The sequence below is a fragment of the Camellia sinensis genome, chromosome 12 (assembly GCF_055761805.1).
Source record: "Camellia sinensis isolate YWXY chromosome 12, ASM5576180v1, whole genome shotgun sequence".
Lineage (NCBI taxonomy): Eukaryota > Viridiplantae > Streptophyta > Magnoliopsida > Ericales > Theaceae > Camellia > Camellia sinensis.
In genome coordinates, this window is record NC_138972.1 from 150,952,780 (window position 1) to 150,971,020 (window position 18,241).

An 18,241-nucleotide genomic window follows, 5' to 3' on the forward strand; every position below is an offset into this window, starting at 1 on the left:
CCCACTTGAACATGGGTTGCCACTTCGTTGATGACGCTTCTAGTACCGAATAAAGAAAATAAGTGTTCAAGTGGGGAAGTGGGAAAATTTGACGAAATGAAGGAAGAGGCCGAATAGATTCACATATCTACCCTTGCCCCGGTTGAACATGGGTTGCCACCGCTATTGATGATGTATCTAGTGACGAATAAAGAAGATAAGTGTTCAAGTGGGGAAGTGGGAAAATTCGGCGAAATGAAGAAAGAGGTCGAATAGATTCACATATCTACCCCTGTCCTAGTTGAACATGGGTTGCCACCGTCATTGATGATGTATCTAATGTCGAATAAAGAAGATAAGTGTTCAAGTGGGGAAGTGGGAAAATTCGGTGAAATGAAGGAAGAGGTCGAATAGATTCACATATCTGCCCTTGCCCCAGTTGAACATAGGTTGCCACCGCCGTTGATGATGCATTTAGTGTCGAATAAAGAAAATAAGTGTTCAAGTGGAGAAGTGGGGAAATTCGGCAAAATGAAGGAAAACGACGAATAGATTCACATATCTGCCCTTGCCCCAGTTGAACATGGGTTGTCACTGTCGTTGATGAGACATCTAGTGCTGAAATAGCGACGAAGCATGCATTTCGGTGACCGTAGGCGCATCTTAAAAGCTGCATTGTCATTAATGTAGGGGACGTCATTAAATAGACGATATAGAACCCAAACCGCGAAGTGGCCATCGAACAGAGTGGAGGCAGAAGCCTTGTGCAACGAACAATGTATACATATGTCTAGCAGGTTATTCTTTAACAACAAAGGTGAAGGAAAAAGTTTGGCAAAACTGGAGGCAGAGATAAATCGCGAAGAAGGTGGCGGTGCTGCCAGAGCGAGTACGGTAGCTTTAGAAGAGCGGGAGAAACGTCGCTCACCCCGTCGTCAAAGTAGATCGCCAACGAGGGGTGAGGCAGAGAAAACGAACAGGGCGGGACGCAACAAAAAAATAGCGAGAGGTCTGGCCGACACGAGTCGAGTAGGCCACCATGCCCTCTAAGCCTTGCTGTCTTTATTGGCAATAAGCCTATGACTGAGACAGACTTAATCATTCATGATCCAAACGTGGCAGTGGATTTTTCCAGGTAGATATTTCCTCTCGAAGTTCAACAATCCATGATTGGGCGAAACGAGTACGAAGTGTTCAGAGAGGGTGTCCATGGATCCCTTAAAGGGTTCTATTGTGTATACGAGACTAGCATGCGCCTGCGAATCGCTTAGCAAGAGATAGCATAGTAGGACGGCCGAATTTTTGATTTGGAACGTCATGCCGAGAAGGCTGAGAGCGAATGGCGAAAAGCTAAAGCCACCAAAAAACATCTTTCAGTATCGGCGACTACGGCTATTACCGATAAAGTGAACCAACAGCTGATTGATCACGCTATTGCCGATTGAGACACGACGGTTGTGTTTTCCAAAGAGGCCATACGATTGCGAGCCTATGAGAGGGGTTTCTTTGATGGGCAGAAAATCAGCATTGGGAAGGCGAAGTAAAAACTGGCCGATGATTTATGTCGATGTGAGAACCGCGGGTTCAAACACGGATGGATCAAGGCGCTTCAAGCTACAGGCATGGATTCAGCGTCACCCCTGTACCAAAATTACAAATTTCCATTTAAGGCCTATGACGTCGAGAAAACGAACGATGAAGAAGAGGCTGACGACGGAGAGGCTGCGGCGACTTCTAAGAGGGCTTGAGCAGCTTAGTGGATTTAGGCCTTTGTATTTCTTTTGCTTTTACTTTAATAAATTATGTTTAATGGACTTTAGTGCATATCGTGTTTGTCTCTTTCACTCAATATGATGTATGGCTTTTGTGAGACCACTTTTTAGAATACAAAAATGGGAAAAAGTTATTCTGCCAATTTTATTACGCCAATCTATGGATTGATAGTTGCACCAAATTTAGAGTATCTAATCAACAGCCAATTATGCTGAGCACAAAAAGCCTTCAAAATTCGGTTCGGTCGATCATGCCAAATGCGAAGGGCGCTTCGAATTTGGTCTCTTTAATTGATGGCCAATTGTGCAACCACAGAGGGCGCTCCGAATTCGGAGGCTTTATTCGGCTGATCACGCCAAGCACGAGGGGCGCGCTGAATTCAAAGTCTTTAATTGATGGCCAATTGTGCAAGCACAAAGGGCGCTTTGAATTCAGAGGCTTTATTTGGCTGATTGTGCCAAGCACGAGGGGCGTTCCAAATTCAGAGTCTTTAATTGATGGTCAATTGTGCAAGCACAAAGGGCACTCCGAATTCGAAGGCTTTATTCGGCCGATCGTGCCAACCACGAGGGGCGCTCCGAATTCAAAGTCTTTTTTACCATTCATATGAGATCCAAGCAAATAAAAGCCAAGCTAAAGCCATTGATGAATGTATCTAGCTCGCCTTTTTCGCGCCCCCCTTTCGAGAGGTCGAATATAAGCCCTACAGTTCGGACTCCCGCAGTTCTGAATCTAATCTCACAAATGCAATGTGAAATTGGTAAACAGTAAATCTTTTGGAAAATCGATTTTGAATCAAAAATGCCAAAATTGGACTACTTTACCAGATACAGAGTCGCCACTTAAATATTTTATTTTGGAGAAATTTAGGAAACTCATGACTCGTGCCAAAGGTCATGTGTCCGTCATTACCAAGATTGTCTCGGCTCAGGAACTTAGGTACGAGAGAGGAAGGTCATAAATGCATTTGAGCACCCTCACTCGCCCAATCAAAGATCGGTCTTTTCTAATCGTGATATGATTTTTATCAATATTATATGCTCTTGTTCCGGTTCATTAGGCTAGCATTTACTTTGTGATGCGCACACACAAGGTATAGACTAGTTTGCTCAAATTAGAACAATTCAATTTCATGTTTGCTTTAAAAAAAAGAGTTTGATTTTGCCACTTAACAAAGTGGGCTTAAAGTTTATGAATTTGCCACTTGACAAAGTGGGCTTAAATGTACATTCATTGAATCATTCCATTTCAAGCAACAAGCCTTCATCCACAGACACTCAAACAGTTCAACACTTAAGCACTTAGCCTCATGGCAAGCATGCTAGTCATGGCAATCACTCACGCTTATGCAAGCATGCTAAAGCGAGTAAAGGCTCACCTAGTACTCAAGCCAAAATGAACAAAAGAGTTAGAAAAAAAATGCATGATTCCTAACTTATGCAAGATGACTAATGTAATACATGCGATATGCAATTTAAATAGGCTCGACTACTTAATATGTTATTTACAACAATTTCATAGCATACATTTGAACATGTATTCAACGAAGTAATCAACGAAAGTGCAAGTTTGAATGATGAACCGAGCCTCTGTGCATGCAAGACAAATGAATGGATGCAAACATACGATATGCTAATTGAAACGTGATGCTCCTAATCTAACCATCAAAAGCAGATAAATAAAAGGGAGAAAGATGTGGGGTTGGAAGACATACACATTATTACATTGGGCTCTCACGAAGGAGAGTCCGAATGAATAAGTTTGCTAACTAACTAAGCTAACTATTACAACACAAATTGAATTAGCTAAACTACTTAACAAATTATTACTAACCGAATTAATTAGCTATTCTAGCTAACTAATTATAATTACAACATAATACGAATTAGTTATTCTAACTAATTACAAAAGCCACTAGTTAAGCATAACATTAATCTATTACAACATGGATCCCAAGGATCGATGAGGAACTCATGCATGAACGCGGTTTCCACCCGAAAAGCCACTATTTTGCTGCTGCATGCCTCTGTTACTCAGTAGGACACTTGCACTGATTTCCTTTTCCAGACCAACTCTGTTCTATCTCAAAAGTACACTACTGAATTTACTTTGGTGGCCGACAGGGGGCCAGTCGGCCACCGTTGATTGAACTTCCTTGCTGTAACAGAGAGCAAACAAAGCAGAACAGTGTATTTCTCTAGGGTTTGTTTGCACAATTCATCCCCCTTTTCATAGACAAATCAAAGGGAGACAAACCTTGGTACACAAACCATCAACTCAAGCAATTTCATTGCATGATGACTCATGAACCAAAGTGTGCAATTTCATTAAATGCACAAACAAGATCCACAACCTTCACCCTATCATGCATGATCAAGGGTAATGGAGACCTAGGAAACTTGGTACATTTCATCACTTTGAGTATGAAATGTCCCAATTTTTCATGTGTTCAATTAATGTCTGATTGAACACACCAAAACACAATCAAATTCTTATCTTGCACGATTTTAGTTTCAACTTTTAGTTACTCATTTTAATTACCCCTCCATGCTTTAACCAATTAAGTCCATTGATGAGAAGTCCTCTAAAAGAGAAGGAAGTTTCAAACAAGGGGTAGTTTAAGGCAAGAGAGAGGTGTCATGCTGTTGATAATGAACCCCCAAAAGAGGATCAAACCATTAAGCATGGACCTTAATCTCAAACTTAAACAATCCCAAGGTTAAAACAACTCTCAAAGCAAACAAAAAGTCAAGAAATGAGGGAGGTTGCAGAGATTATGCTTGCTGAATTTAAATGAGAAAAGTACTAAAACAATGTAATTAACTCAAACAAGTAGTGTCTAAAGGCCTAAAACACTAAGCTTGTGAGGACACTTACACTAAAAATATGCAAAACAAGACTCAAATGACTTAACCAACCCAAAATAGAGTTAAAACAGTCCACATCAGAGTTTAAAACATGCTAGGATTGAGCTATAAATGGCTAGAAAATTAAGCTAACACATAGAGCTAACGAGGCTAGCAAACAAGGCACAATGAGGGGAGGCTAACCCCTCTAAATTTGGACTTCAAAACCTGATTTTCACCACTGAAAATACTCTGAAATTTAGAGTTCAAAAGCCTAAAAAAAGATAGTTTAAAAGTGAGAAACACAAGTGAAAAAGCCTTGCAAGCAAGGAATAAAGAAGAGTGAACCACCCCCTAACCTTAAATGGCTTAAAATCAAAAATTTTAACCCACAAAAATAGAGGTTTTACAGCCAAAAAATAGTGGGAAAAAGATATAAAAACAAGTATGTAAAGCAAGGTAAAAAGGGCAAGTGTTATACATTTTGAAGCAAAGATCAATTCTAGGCAATAATTCAAGCCAAAACCACCTTCTAGAGCTCCAAGAAGGCCTCAAGGAACCTCAGCTCAAAGATGAACCACTTTGGTTAAAGAGGTGTAAGCAAAGGCTAAGGACTTATAGGCAAAAGTGTAGAGAATTGCTAGAGAGAGAGAGAGAAATGTAGAGAGAGAGGAAAATTTTTGATCTCCAAAATTTTCTAACCTTTAAGATGTGAGAGAGGGTCCTCTATATATAGAGAACATGAAACCCTTACAAGGATATTTAACCCTACACATGGGGACAAATGCGTGCATCTGTGCAAACAGCTGGCACAACTGTCACAAAATATCTGCAAAAGCAACTGGTGGCCGTTGGCTACTATTGGTAGCCAACCGACCACCACTGATGGCCAACTGGCCACACCAATGGCCGACAACAAGAGGCCATGGCTGACAACAAGACACCAAGGCCGACAACCTATACTGGTGGTCGACAGGCCACCAGAAGGAGCATGTTAGAAAGAAAAAAAGAAGAAGAAGGCTTAGTCCAAGAATAAGGAAGCAAGGGTGTAGGGTTTGAAAGACGCAAAGCCGTGGCATCCTGTTGAGAACTTCAAGCACCTGGCAAGCAAATAAACCCGTCATTGGGTGCACAAGCGATAATGTCCAAGTCGTACGGGTCGTCAAAAATAGGATGTCTACAATGAATAGAACAAATATATTCATATTGGTGGAAACAGACGATAAATACGTGATTGCTACATAATTTAAAAAGCTGAAAAGCATGGACAGTTCTTACATCAGTTTAATGATAAAATTTGCGTAAGTGGGTGGCATTCCATGGTCAGAGAAGCTTTTTTCCAGCTATGTCAGAGAGCCAATATGCCCTTATCCCAGCAATTGAGTCGATTTGATATGGGTTGTGCCAATTGGAGCCCAGCTTGCCATCGGCCGGATTTTTAGTGAGGTGAAGCACTTTCTTAAAAACCAACTCTTCGGGGACGTAACGGTGCGGCTGTACATGTTTGTGGATATCTCATTTTTGACGGCCCTTACGACTTGGATGTCATCACTTGCACACCCGATAATGAATGCATATGTTCGTCAAGTACTCGAAGTCCTCAGCGGAATGCCACAACTTTCAACCTTTCAAACCCTACACCCCTGTTGCTTTTGTTTTTGGACCAAACCCTGAGTTTTTCAAGCCTGTAACCCTTGGTGGCCTGCCGGCCACCTTTTTGGGTTGCTGGCTATCACTTTTGGTTGCCAACCACTGATGTGGCCTGCCGGTCACCAATGTCTTTTGCAGATATTTTGTGACAGCTGTGCCAGCTGTTTACACAGATGCATGTATCTGCTCCAACGTGTAGGGCTAGATGTTTTTGAGGGGAATTCATGTTTTCTATATATAGAAGGCCTCCCCTCTTACTTTAAGGTTAGAAAAATTTTGGAGCAAAATTTATCCTCTCTCTATAATTTTCTTTCTCTCTTCCAAATTTCTACACTTTTGCCTATACATCCTTAATCTTTGCATATACACTCTTAACCAAACCTCTCCATACTTGAGCTGAGGTATCCTAGAGCCTTGTTTGAGCTCTTGGGGGTGTGTTTGACTTGGATTATTGCTTGAAATTGGCTTTTCTCTTCAAAGGTATAAAGCTTTGCCTCTTTGCTAGCTTTATCTACTCTTTTTATTGCAATTGTCAAACTATTTTTGGGCTATAAAAACTCAGTATTTTTAGGCTGAAGCTTGGGTTTTAAGGCCACCAAAGGTTAACGGGTGGTTCACCCTTCTTTGTACCTTGCTTTGAAGGCCTTTACCCTTGTGTTTCTCATCCTTTTACTATCTTTTTTTGAGCTTTTAAATACTGATTTTCAGAGTTATTTCAGTGACCAAAATGATGTTTTGAAGTCCAAAATTGGAGGGGTTAGCCTCCCCTTCTTGTGTCTTGCTTACTAGCCTAGCTTGTGCTATATTTTAGCTTATTAATCTAGCTTATTAATATAACTTTTTTTGTCTTAATTCCAACATGTTTTAGGACTATTTTAGCATTATTTTTGGTTGATAGTTGCATTTGAACTTTGTATTGCATGCTTATAGTGTAATTGTCCTCATGAGTTTGGTGTTCTAGGCCTTCGACACCATCTTGTTTGAGTTGATTGCATTTATTTATGATTTTCTATACTTGTGATCACTCTTAATCACCTCTGTAAGCTCCTTCCTTTCTTGGCTTTTGTTTTGCTTTGAAAGTGGTTCAAACAACTTGTTTATTTAAAGCATGATATTGAGATGTCATGCTTAATGGTTTAATTCCTTTCGGGTTCATTACCAACAGTATGATGTCTCTTTCATGCCCAAAACAATACTTGGTTTGAGCCCTATTTCCGTTTAGAGGACTTAAACTTACCATTGGACTCTATGAATTAAAGGATGGTTGGTAATTTAAAATGAAGTAATTAAAAATGGGACTAAAAGTGTGCAAGATAAGAATATGGTTTTGTGTTCAATCAGATGTTAATTGAACACATGGAAGCTTGAGGCATTTCATACTCATTAGTGATAAAATGGTTCAAGTTTCCAAGGTCACCACTTCCCTTGATCAACTCATGAAACGGAAGAGGTTAGAGTCTTATTTTGTTACATTCATTGAACTTGCACACTTTGGTTCATGAGCCATCATGCAATAAAATTGCTTGAGTTGATAGTTTGTGGACCAAGTTTACTACTCCTTTGATTTATTCATGATAAGGAGGGGTGAATTGTGCAAACAAACCCTTGAGAATGCCCTGTGCATGCTTTGTTTGTTCTCTATTGCAGCAAGATGAACTGTGCATCAGCACTCGACATGCCACTTTCCAGGGCCAACAGGCCACCTTTGATGGCAGGTCCTCACTCCTAGCCGATCGGCCACTAATGCAAAATTTAGCAGTGTGTTTTTTTAGCAGAGTAGAGCTATTCTAGAAGTGGACAGAGGTATGGGTGTTCTACTGTGCAACAGAGACCTTCTGGAAGCAAAACAGTGGCTTTTCGGGTGGAAACCGAGCACGTGCATGAGCATTCCTCGCATATCAAGCCTATTTAGTTTAAATATTTAGCTTAAATATTTGTTGTAATTAATTATTCGTAGCTAGTTGAATTTGGTAAAGTGTTGTAATTTGATTAGCTAGAATAGTTAGTTCATTTGTTGTAATAATTAGTTAAATAGTTTAGCTAATTTAATTTGTGTTGTAATAATTAGTTAGCTATTCGGACTCTCCTTCGTGAGAGTGCAATGTTGTAATAATGTATATGTCTTTCAATCCCACGTCTTTCTCCCTTTTATTTACTAGTTTTTGATGGTTAGTTTGGGGGCATCACGTTTTGTTTAGCATACTTCATGTTTGCATCCACTTGTATTGCATGCACTGAGGCTCGGTTCATCAGCCTAACTACATTGTTAGTTTAAATATTTCTTTGAATGTGTACTTAGATTGCATGTTATCAAATTATTTCATATGCTATGTTAAGTAACCGAGCCTATTTAGATTGCATATCGTATGTGTTGCATTAGTCATATCGCATAGTTAGGAATCAAGCATTTTTCTAACTGTTTTGTTTATTTTAGCTTGGAGTGCTAGGTGAGCCTTTACTCGTTTTAGCATATTGCATACGTATGATTGTTGCCATGAGGCCAATTGCTTAAGTGCTATAATTGATTGAATGCCTGTGGATGAAGGCTTATTGCTTGAATTGGAAAAATTTGAGTACATTTTCATATGCGATCACTTTTTCAAGTGATACATATTTTGAAATAACTTTTCAAAATAAACATGAAATCAAGTGTTCCAATTTTTGCAAGTTAGTCTATAATTATGTGTGTGCGCATCACATAGTAATGTTAGCCTAATAAACTGGAACAAGAACATATAATGTACATAAGATTCATATCATGATTAGTAGAGGCCGATCTTTGATCGAGCGAGCAGTGGTGCTCAATTCATTTATGACCTTTCCCTTTCGTACCTAAGTTCCCGAGTCGAGACAATCTTGGTGATGACGGACACGTGGCCTTTCGCACGAGTCATGGGTTTCCTAAATTTTTTAAAAATATTTAGGTGACGACTCTGTATCTGGTAACGTAGTCCATTTTTGGCAATTAGATTCAAAATCGATTTTTCAAAAGATTTGTCGAATTTGGACTATTTGGTGTTTATCTATTTCACATTGCACTTATGAGATTGGATTCAGAATCGCAGGAGTCCGAACTGTAGGGCTTATTTCGACTTCCGAAAGGGGGTGCGAAAAAGTCAAGCTACGGCGCTAGTTATATGATTTGGCGAGTTGCTGTTGATAGCGCACTATATGCACAAAAGCCCGATCGCAACGTTCCTCAATCAAATTCAAATTCAAATCCAGGGCCAACATCATGTCATTCTATCTTGTGTCAAATGCTTTTGATCTTAGAGTGGGCAAACCGATTTCAAGAGGAATAATAGCTTCGGTGACAAAACATAAGGTAGAGGGTGTTTCACCGATAGGTCGCCTTGGAGTAGTACGATGGGCCCAAAGTACACTAGACAGTTCTTCAACCCACTTGCCCTTGGCCTTTTCTAACCATTTTTTGACTCCATCCAAGATCACTTTATTGGAGGCCTCAGCTTGGCCATTGCTCTGTGGATAGGCTGGTAAGGAGAAGTATGATCTAATGCTGTATATGTCGCACAACTTACGATAGACACCACAATCGAATTGGGTACCGTTGTCGGATATGAGCGCTCGCGGTATGCCGAATCTGGTTATAATGTTCCTCCAGACAAAATGTTTGACATCTACGTCTCGGATGTGAGCCAATGGTTCTGCCTCAACCCATTTCGTGAAGTAATCTGTTGTAACAATCAAGAATCATTTGTTTCATGGAGCTCTTAGTAGTGGTCCGACAATGTCCAAACCCTATTGAGCAAAAGGCCAAGGACTAGTGACAGAGTTCAGTTCTTCCATAGGTAGATGAATCAAATGAGAGAATTTTTGGCATTACTCACACTTCTTTACGTAGTTCTCTACATCAGTTCGCATGGTAGGCTAGTAATATCCTTGGGTTACAGCTCGGTGGGCTAGTGAACGCCCTCCAGAATGGATGCCACAATTGCCTTTAGGTATTTCAGCCAAAAAATCCTCTACCAAGTCCAGGTGCACATATTCCAGATACGGCTCTGAGAGGGAATTTTTGTAGAGCTTTCCATCAAGATCCAAATAGTAATGTAGGGCCTTATTCCACAACTTATAGGCCTCTTTCTTGTCCGCGAGCTGTTGTTCTCAAGATAAAAAGGTGATAATGAGATCCATCCAACTCGGCCCTATGTCAATAACATTGATCGAAATGGAATCCGGGGGATCAATACTTGACTCACTGACGAATCCCATTTCAATGGTCCGCTTAACCTCCGAATTGATGTCAGAAGCCAAGCAAGTAAGAGCATCTGCATGGGTATTTTGATCGTGCGTAATTTGATTCAGGTCATGGTGGTCAAACTTCACCAGTAATGAGTTTTTCGTTTTCATGTAAGCTGTGATTCAGTCGTCCCTAGTTGCATGCTCCCCCTTTAGTGGATTGATAACCAACTTTGAATCGCAGAAAACTTGTAATTGCTTAGCATCGAGTCGATGAGCGTTACGAAGGCCGATAAGCAGAGCCTCATATTCGGCTTCATTATTTGATACGTCGTAGCCGAGCTTGACTGCTTGCTCGATTTCACCACCCTCGGGAGTCATAATCACTACTTTGGCCCCACAACCACGTTTGTTGGATGAACCATCGCAGTACATCTGCCAAATATCTCCAATGTACATCCTTCACTTCTGTTGAGGTTGGAAGGTTGGCTGCTCTTGCTTAAAGTCGGCGTGACAACCAGTAAATTCGGCAAAAAAGTCAGCCAAAACCTGCCCCTTGATAACCGTTCTGGGAGAGAATTGAATGTCATATTGGCCAAGTTCTAACACCCATTTAGAGATGCGCACTGATGATTCTGCACTGCGAAGTTCTATTTGGAGAGGGTAGTCCGTCAGCACAGTTATTGTATGGGCCTGGAAATAGTGCACTAACTTCCTAGCGGCAACTATCAGTGCCAAAATTAGCTTTTCCAGTGGTAGGTATCGCATCTCGGCATCCACCATTGCTTTACTAACATAGAGAATGGGTCGTTGCTCCCCTAGCTCTTCTTTGAGCAATACAGCACTGATTGCACGATCTGAGACCGCAAGGTACAAGATGAATGTGTTGCCCAGCGACGGAGTTGTCAAGAGCGGTATTGAACGGAGATAAGCTTTTAATCCATCTAGGGCGGTTTGGCAGTCGGGGGTCCAAATGAATGATGTCCCTTGTCAAAGGGTGTGAAAAAATGGTCGGCAACGATCCGAAAAACTGCTAATGAATCTATTAAGGGTCGCGGCCATTCCCATCAACTTTTGTACTTCTTTTAATGACTGAGGGGAGCCGAGTTCCAAGATTGCTATAGTTTGTTTCGGATTGGCCTCTATTCCACGATAGTTCACAATATAGCCCAGGAATGTGCCAGATCTGATACCGAACGCACACTTTAAGGCATTAAGTTTCATCTTGTATTTCCGGAGGATGTTGAAGGTTGTGGACAAGTCGGCTAAGTGGACATACTTTTCTTTGGACTTTACCACCATATTATCAATGTACACCTCCATGGTACGACCGAGTTGCTCCTTAAACATGGTGGTGACAAGCCTCTAATAAGTTGCCTGGCATTCTTCAGGCCGAAGGGTATGACTTTGCAACAATAAGTGCCCCTCGGAGTGAGGAATTCTGTTTTTTTTTGTCCTCGGGATGCATGAATATTTGGTGATATCCTCTGTATACGTCCAAGAAGCTCATACGCTGATGATGCATAGTTGCATCCACTAATTGGTCGATTCGTGGGAAGGGGAAGCAATCCTTGGGACAGACCTTATTTAGGTCTGTGAAGTCTATGTAGACGTGCCAAGACCCGTTTTTCTTCTTTAGAACAATAGTGTTGGACAACCAGGTGGGGTAATTCACTTCGTGGATTGCACCGGCCTCAAGAAGCTTGTCAACTTCTTCGACAACAGTCGAAGTATGCTCGGCTACCGATCGGCGACTCTTCTGGATGATGGGCTTAACCTTTGGGTCCACGTTCAAATGGTGTTGTGCTATGGTGGGGTCTACTCCCAGCATTTCATAAGGAGTCCAAGCGAATACATCACTATTGCCGACTAGGAATGAAATTAACTCCTAGCGTTCATTGACATTTAAACAAGCGTCGATCAGGAAGAATTTATTTGGTTCATGACCGAGTTGAATCCACATAAGATCCTCAGTTGCCTTATGAGTGGGGCATTTTCCAACATCCTCGAGGTTCTCCCGGTCCAAGATTTCATTTGAATTAACTTTTAGCTCCCTTGGCTTCTTGTTGGAAGTAGTAAGGTAGCAATCCTTTGCCGACTTCTGAGAGCCTCGAATCTGCTCAATGTCATGTTGTGTTGGGAAGTAGAATGGCTGGTGATAGGTGCTTGGTACGGCCTGCATTAAGTGCAACCAAGTTCTTCCCATGATGATGTTATATGGCGATGGTAGTTTAATAACCAGAAACTCCATATCGCGGGTCCTAGTGCCTGCACGTACCGCAACCGTGACCTTGCCTAGAGGGTATTCTAGATTCGCGTTAAAGCCGAACAAGTGATATGCTGCTAGTAATAGATCTGAATCCGTAAAGCCGAGCTTCAAAAACGTCTTGTAGTACATTATCTCTAATGTGCTCCCTTGGTTAACCAGAATACGTTCGACAACGAATTTGTTTATTCGTAACTCGATAACAAGAGCATCGTTGTAGGGAAAGATCAGCCCCTCTAGATCTGCGTCGTCAAAGTTAATCTTGCCAGTCTGATGGGGCCGATTGGCTGGTGTAGATGGCTTGGATGGACACTGTTGAGATACTTGGGATTGGATCGTATGGATGCCGGTCGGCGTCGGAAGATAGTATATCATATGAATAGTGCCCATCGGAGTTGAGTCCAGGTGTAAAGCCACTGCATTAGGTTGAGTGATCTTGTGGGGAAGGTATTGGAAGAGTCGACCATCCTGTACCAACTTCTCAAGGTGGTCCTTCAAGGCGTAGCATCTGTCGGTTTCATATCCATGGTCCTTGTGGTATTCACATCGTCGATCCCTGCATCTTATGTCGGGGGGTCCAATCATCTTGGCCAAAAAAGGCTGATGCTGGACTTTGGGAAGTATCTTGCTGATCGGCTCGGTCAACTCAGTATACTTCTTCTCGGACCGCCTGGGGTGTCTGCTATCTACTTGATATTGCTCGCTCGATCGGCGCGGCTCACAATGACTTTCTCGTTTTGACTTGCCTTGACACTCAGGGCTCCTTTCCGGTGGGGCTATGCTTATCGGTTGTACCAAGATAGGCTCAGCCATCTCGGCGACCTTCTATCCGACTTTAACGTGGAGGGCGTCATTCTCCACTTTTCAATACTCTTCAACCTTTTTATTAAAGCTCACACTATTTTAGGAGGTAGTCTAGTTAATGAGCTTCGAAATGGACTGTCAGGTTGCAAGCCCATCTTAAAGGCAATAACGGCCATGGAGTCGTTACAGGCATCGTCAACCAAATTGAAACACTCCCAATAGCGCGTCGAATATTCACGGAGGGTTTCGTCTGACTTAATTTGCATTGCCTAGAGCGAGTCGACTTGCTTAGGCTAGACCTCGTTGGTGATAAATCTTACCTAGAAAGATTTTTGGAGTTGGTGAAAACTCTTGATCGAGGCTGGTTCAAGTTTGTAATACCACCGAACTGCCAACGGACCTAAGCTACTTGGGAGTATGCAACACATAAGCGCATCATCATCAGTGTGCAATGTCATTGCCTACTTGTAATGGTGAATGTGGTCCGTTAGGTCAGACTTACCATCATCCAATGTAAATGTCGGGGCTTTAAATTTTTTCAGCAGGACGGCCCTAGCAATTCGTCGTACGAAAGGGTTATGCATGTCTTCTCTGTCTGACCCATCTTTCTTCCTTTGTCTTTGCTGCATGTATGGACTTTCCCAGATGAATTGGACATGCCAACACACCCTTTTTTCGGAGGTTCTTGAGCTGATGAGTCAGAGGCGCTATTGCTATCGTGTTTCCGATGTCGACGTTGTTGAGTTCCCTTCTGGTGTTCAGGCGACCGGCCTCTCTCATGATGTGGTGCGGTCTATTGAGATTTAGCTAACTCCAGAGCCAGCTCTTTACGTAAGCGCTCGTTATTAACTGCCATCTCTTCCAGACGCTGCTCATTTCATTTTGCTTGATCCATGATTGTCTGCATGGTTCTTGCATGGAGGTTGAAGGTGAAGACTGAACGACTGGGTCAAAATTCAAGGCTCTTCGAGCGTTGATATTCTCCGGACCAAGCATAATTCTTGGTGTAACATTTGGTGTAACATCATCTGCTAAGAATGGAGGGTTGTCAGTAACGTCTATGATGGACGTGCTTGAGTATTCCCATAGACGGCGCCAATTATGGTGAAATGAATTCATAAATACTCTTTTGTCCAAACAGAACTTCTTAATCCTCTTTCTCTATTACTTTCTTCTCCACTTCTCCTTAAGCATGGCTCTTCTTTTTATAATGATTCCTCCAGGGCCCATTCATGGGCCCACTACTTTCTAGGCTTTAATCCTGTCCCTGGGCCTTCTGAATATGAAAGGGTGTGGTCGGCTCCTTCAGCATCCATATATGGCTCGTACTCGGCTTCTATACTTGCCTCACCCGGCATGGCCGACTTGTATTCGGCCATACGTTAAGCACTTAAGTCATAAATAATAATCTATTTGTTCGGCCACACAAATCAGAAAGGTCTCATGTGATTTTGGACAAAAATGTAACACTAACTTCATTAACAACGAGTGGAAAATGACAATAGTACCCCTCTATCATATTCTCTTTCTCTCCCTCTCATGTTACATATAATACTTTTATAGTGCTACTATTAGCACTTACCTTTTTTCTTTGGACCCCCCTCTCTTTTATTTTTTTTAATTCCAATTTTGTCCAAACATGGAGTTACATTTTTACCCTCGTCCCTAGCATTCTAATCCTAATTTCCCAAACCCTAACCCTAACCCTAATTTCCCAAACCCTAACCATCTCCACCGGCGACCACCGCTGCCATTATTGTTGACGACTTCTCTTTCTATCTCCGATGAAAGATTATACACATAGATACATTAGACTAATCACCAGATTCGTCTTACCCACCACCATCACATTTCCAAACTCTACAACCAATGGCTCCGACTTTACATCCCTAGCCAGCTCAAGCCGCTCAGTGTCCGAAGCTCCCAGATCAAGGTGGAACAGATAGTAGTTCCTTAAGTGGTTGTTGCTTGAAGCAGTCGCTTGAGTCGCCGCCTATCGCCGCTCGTCCCTGATAGCAAGTGCGCGAATCTCAGTAGCTCCGGTGGCTTTAACTAGGAAGATGTAGAAGACAAAGCTTCTGATTTGGGGAAAAAATGGAGGTGATTTGTGGTGCTCTGCGTTTGTTGTGAAGAATAAGATGTGAGGGGAAGAGAGAGAGAGCGAGAGAGAGGGGAAAAACTAGATCTGGAAAAAAAAAACAAAAAAAAAAGACTCTTTCTCTCTTTGTGATGGGTCTTTCAGAAAGAAAAAGCAGAAGAATGTGGGCTACAGGAGGCAAGGTAGTGGTGCTGGAGGTGGTGGTTGGGAATGGGGCTAGGTTTAGGTTTGGATTTGGGGTTAGGGATATAGTTGGTATTAAAGTGGGGGTTTAAAAAGAAAATGGTGGGAACTCATTTTGTTGGGTAGGGGTTCGAAGAATTGAGAGGTCCAAAGTACAGCGATAGGTGCTAATAGTAGAATCTATTTTTATCCTAACGACATGTCAACTAATTAAAAATCACATATTAGTCTAAATACTCTCAATGTCATAACTTAATTTCTTTAACTTAGTTTATAATTTAATTACATTTTTAATTATATTATATATATATATATATATATATATATGTAAGAGGGGCTAATTTGAGCCCACTAAATTATTTAGGCCCAATAGCCCAAGATTAGTGGGCCCGAATTTATCGCAAGTCCAAGAATCGGTGGACCCAGATTTATCGCCATCAAACGGATTGAATCGCTCTAAGCCTCGAAAGGGTTCGGATCCACGAACCTAGAGACTTACTCGGGCCCGGACTCGAAAGGGTATTAAGCAAGCCTAGAGATCCGAGGCACTCGGACTCGAAAGGGTTCGGATCCACGAACCTAGAGGTCCTAAACACTTGGCTTCGAACGGATTCAGACGCAATCTAGAAGTCGCTCCGTTAATGAGTCCCAGAACACTTGCGGACTCGGAGCTTTCCGGGATCTACGCACCAGAACCATGGGCGTAATGGAGTTCGAACAAAGGACCCGATCCCGAGGACGGTGAGTGGAGACAAATTCACTCTTCGGTTAAACTAGCCTATACCCGGGTCGAGGTGGCACGACCCCGGGGGGTCCATGAGACTCGGCAATATTTTGCGGCAGGACGTCCTCTGGGACTACCCCTGACCCTTTGGGATGATTGGGGATCATTGGTTAGGTGTGGCTAAGAAGAAGGGTTCGCCGAGGGATTGATCTCCTCTTCGGGGTTTTCTCATCCTCGGAGAAGTCACCTCCTCGGAGAGGTCACCTCCTCGGACAAGGTGGTTAGAGAGAATATCCCCCATGTGCCTTGCACATGGGCTCCATCCTACATCATGAGGTGCCTATAAATAGCACCCACCCATAGCTTTACAAGGGATGGATTTTGGAGATTTTTTAACTCTTGGAAAAGAACTAATTTCCCTTCTCCATTATCAACCTTGAGAGTGAAAGTGGGAGATCCATGGGAGAGCCTTGCCATTATTCTATTCTCTAGCCATTTTGCCTTCTTCTTCACCCAATCTCTTATCTCCATCATCTCCTTTGTTGTTGTGTTCCTAAGTTGAGATTATTGAAGAATCTAAGCCTCTCATCATATTCTAGAGAATTCGATCTTCGAATTTTCCAACTCTTTTCTTGAACCCTCTCCTACAATATATAAACTAGTACATAGATATATATTCATATACAGCGAATCCAGATCCATATCCACCATTAACATCCAAATCCAAGAAAAGAAAGCACCAAAATCTTACATCACTTGGTTGATTATTTCAGTGATTGATTGTTTTTTCTAACATTAGATGTATAATGTTATGATAAGAAAAGAGTAACAGAGGAAAGAATAGACAATCCTTCATAGAAGGTACGGACAGATTCACTGGGTATACACAAAAAGGAATTAATAATACCATTGGGTTCACAATCTTAACAATACCTTCAAAAGTCTATACAATATTTCCATTGGGTCATACCATTCTAATTTCCTCATTTTGCTTCATTAGGTTTCTAGTAATTGAGTTTTTTTCTTCAATAATCTTAGGGATCTCAAATTCAAATCCTCAAAAATATCTAGAAACTCTAAACTTGGGATTTTGAAATATTTAAAATAAAATAAAAAAAGAAACAAAGAAACAAAGTAAAAAGAGTAATCTAGAGTCATTTTATAGGAGAAATTTACAATGTGTATCCTTTCAAATGGTGCACATCGTAAAAAAGTTATGATTTTTTATATTGAACGTTATGATTGTTTGTGATGTGTATTATAACATTTTGTAGTAAACTTATGAATAGCGAATTACATGGGACCTTATTTTGTAGTAAAGTTATATATAGAGTAAAATCTAAGTTACTCTTTTTTTTTCTTTTTTTTTCTTTTTTTTTTTATATATTTAAAGAATATGAATTCGAAGTACTTAGCTTTACATAATTTTTTTATGGGATTAGCTTCTTTTCGGTCCTAATCTAGATTGGATAAGACTATTTGGGCTTGTGGGGGATTGTGGGTCTCATTGCAATGATCCAAACTGTTCATTTTATTGGGTTCTGCTCGTATATTATCCATTACAAAAATTAGGTCGACCCGATATTCATAATCCTTTCATTTTATAGAATTTGTATCTAAAACAAATTAAAGGTCAATGTGTTTTAAAAATGGATCATCCATTTTTTGGTTACAAATTTAATAAAATGAAAGGGTTACGAATATCGGATCGACCTGATTTT

General features: G+C 41.3%; 1 protein-coding gene across 1 annotated transcript; it reads right to left on the reverse strand.

Moving 5' to 3' along the window:
* Nucleotides 1-12,333: 12,333 nt before the first annotated feature.
* On the reverse strand, nt 12,334-13,296 carry LOC145803976 (uncharacterized). The gene has a single exon (XM_082897378.1). The coding sequence runs from the start codon at nt 13,294-13,296 to the stop codon at nt 12,334-12,336; it is 963 nt and encodes a 320-aa protein (XP_082753504.1).
* Between the last annotated feature and the right edge of the window lie 4,945 nt (nt 13,297-18,241).

Bases quoted from the DNA above. Each gene is read 5' to 3' on its own strand.
- LOC145803976 (XM_082897378.1), bottom strand. From the start codon at position 13,296: ATGATTGGACCCCCCGACATAAGATGCAGGGATCGACGATGTGAATAC.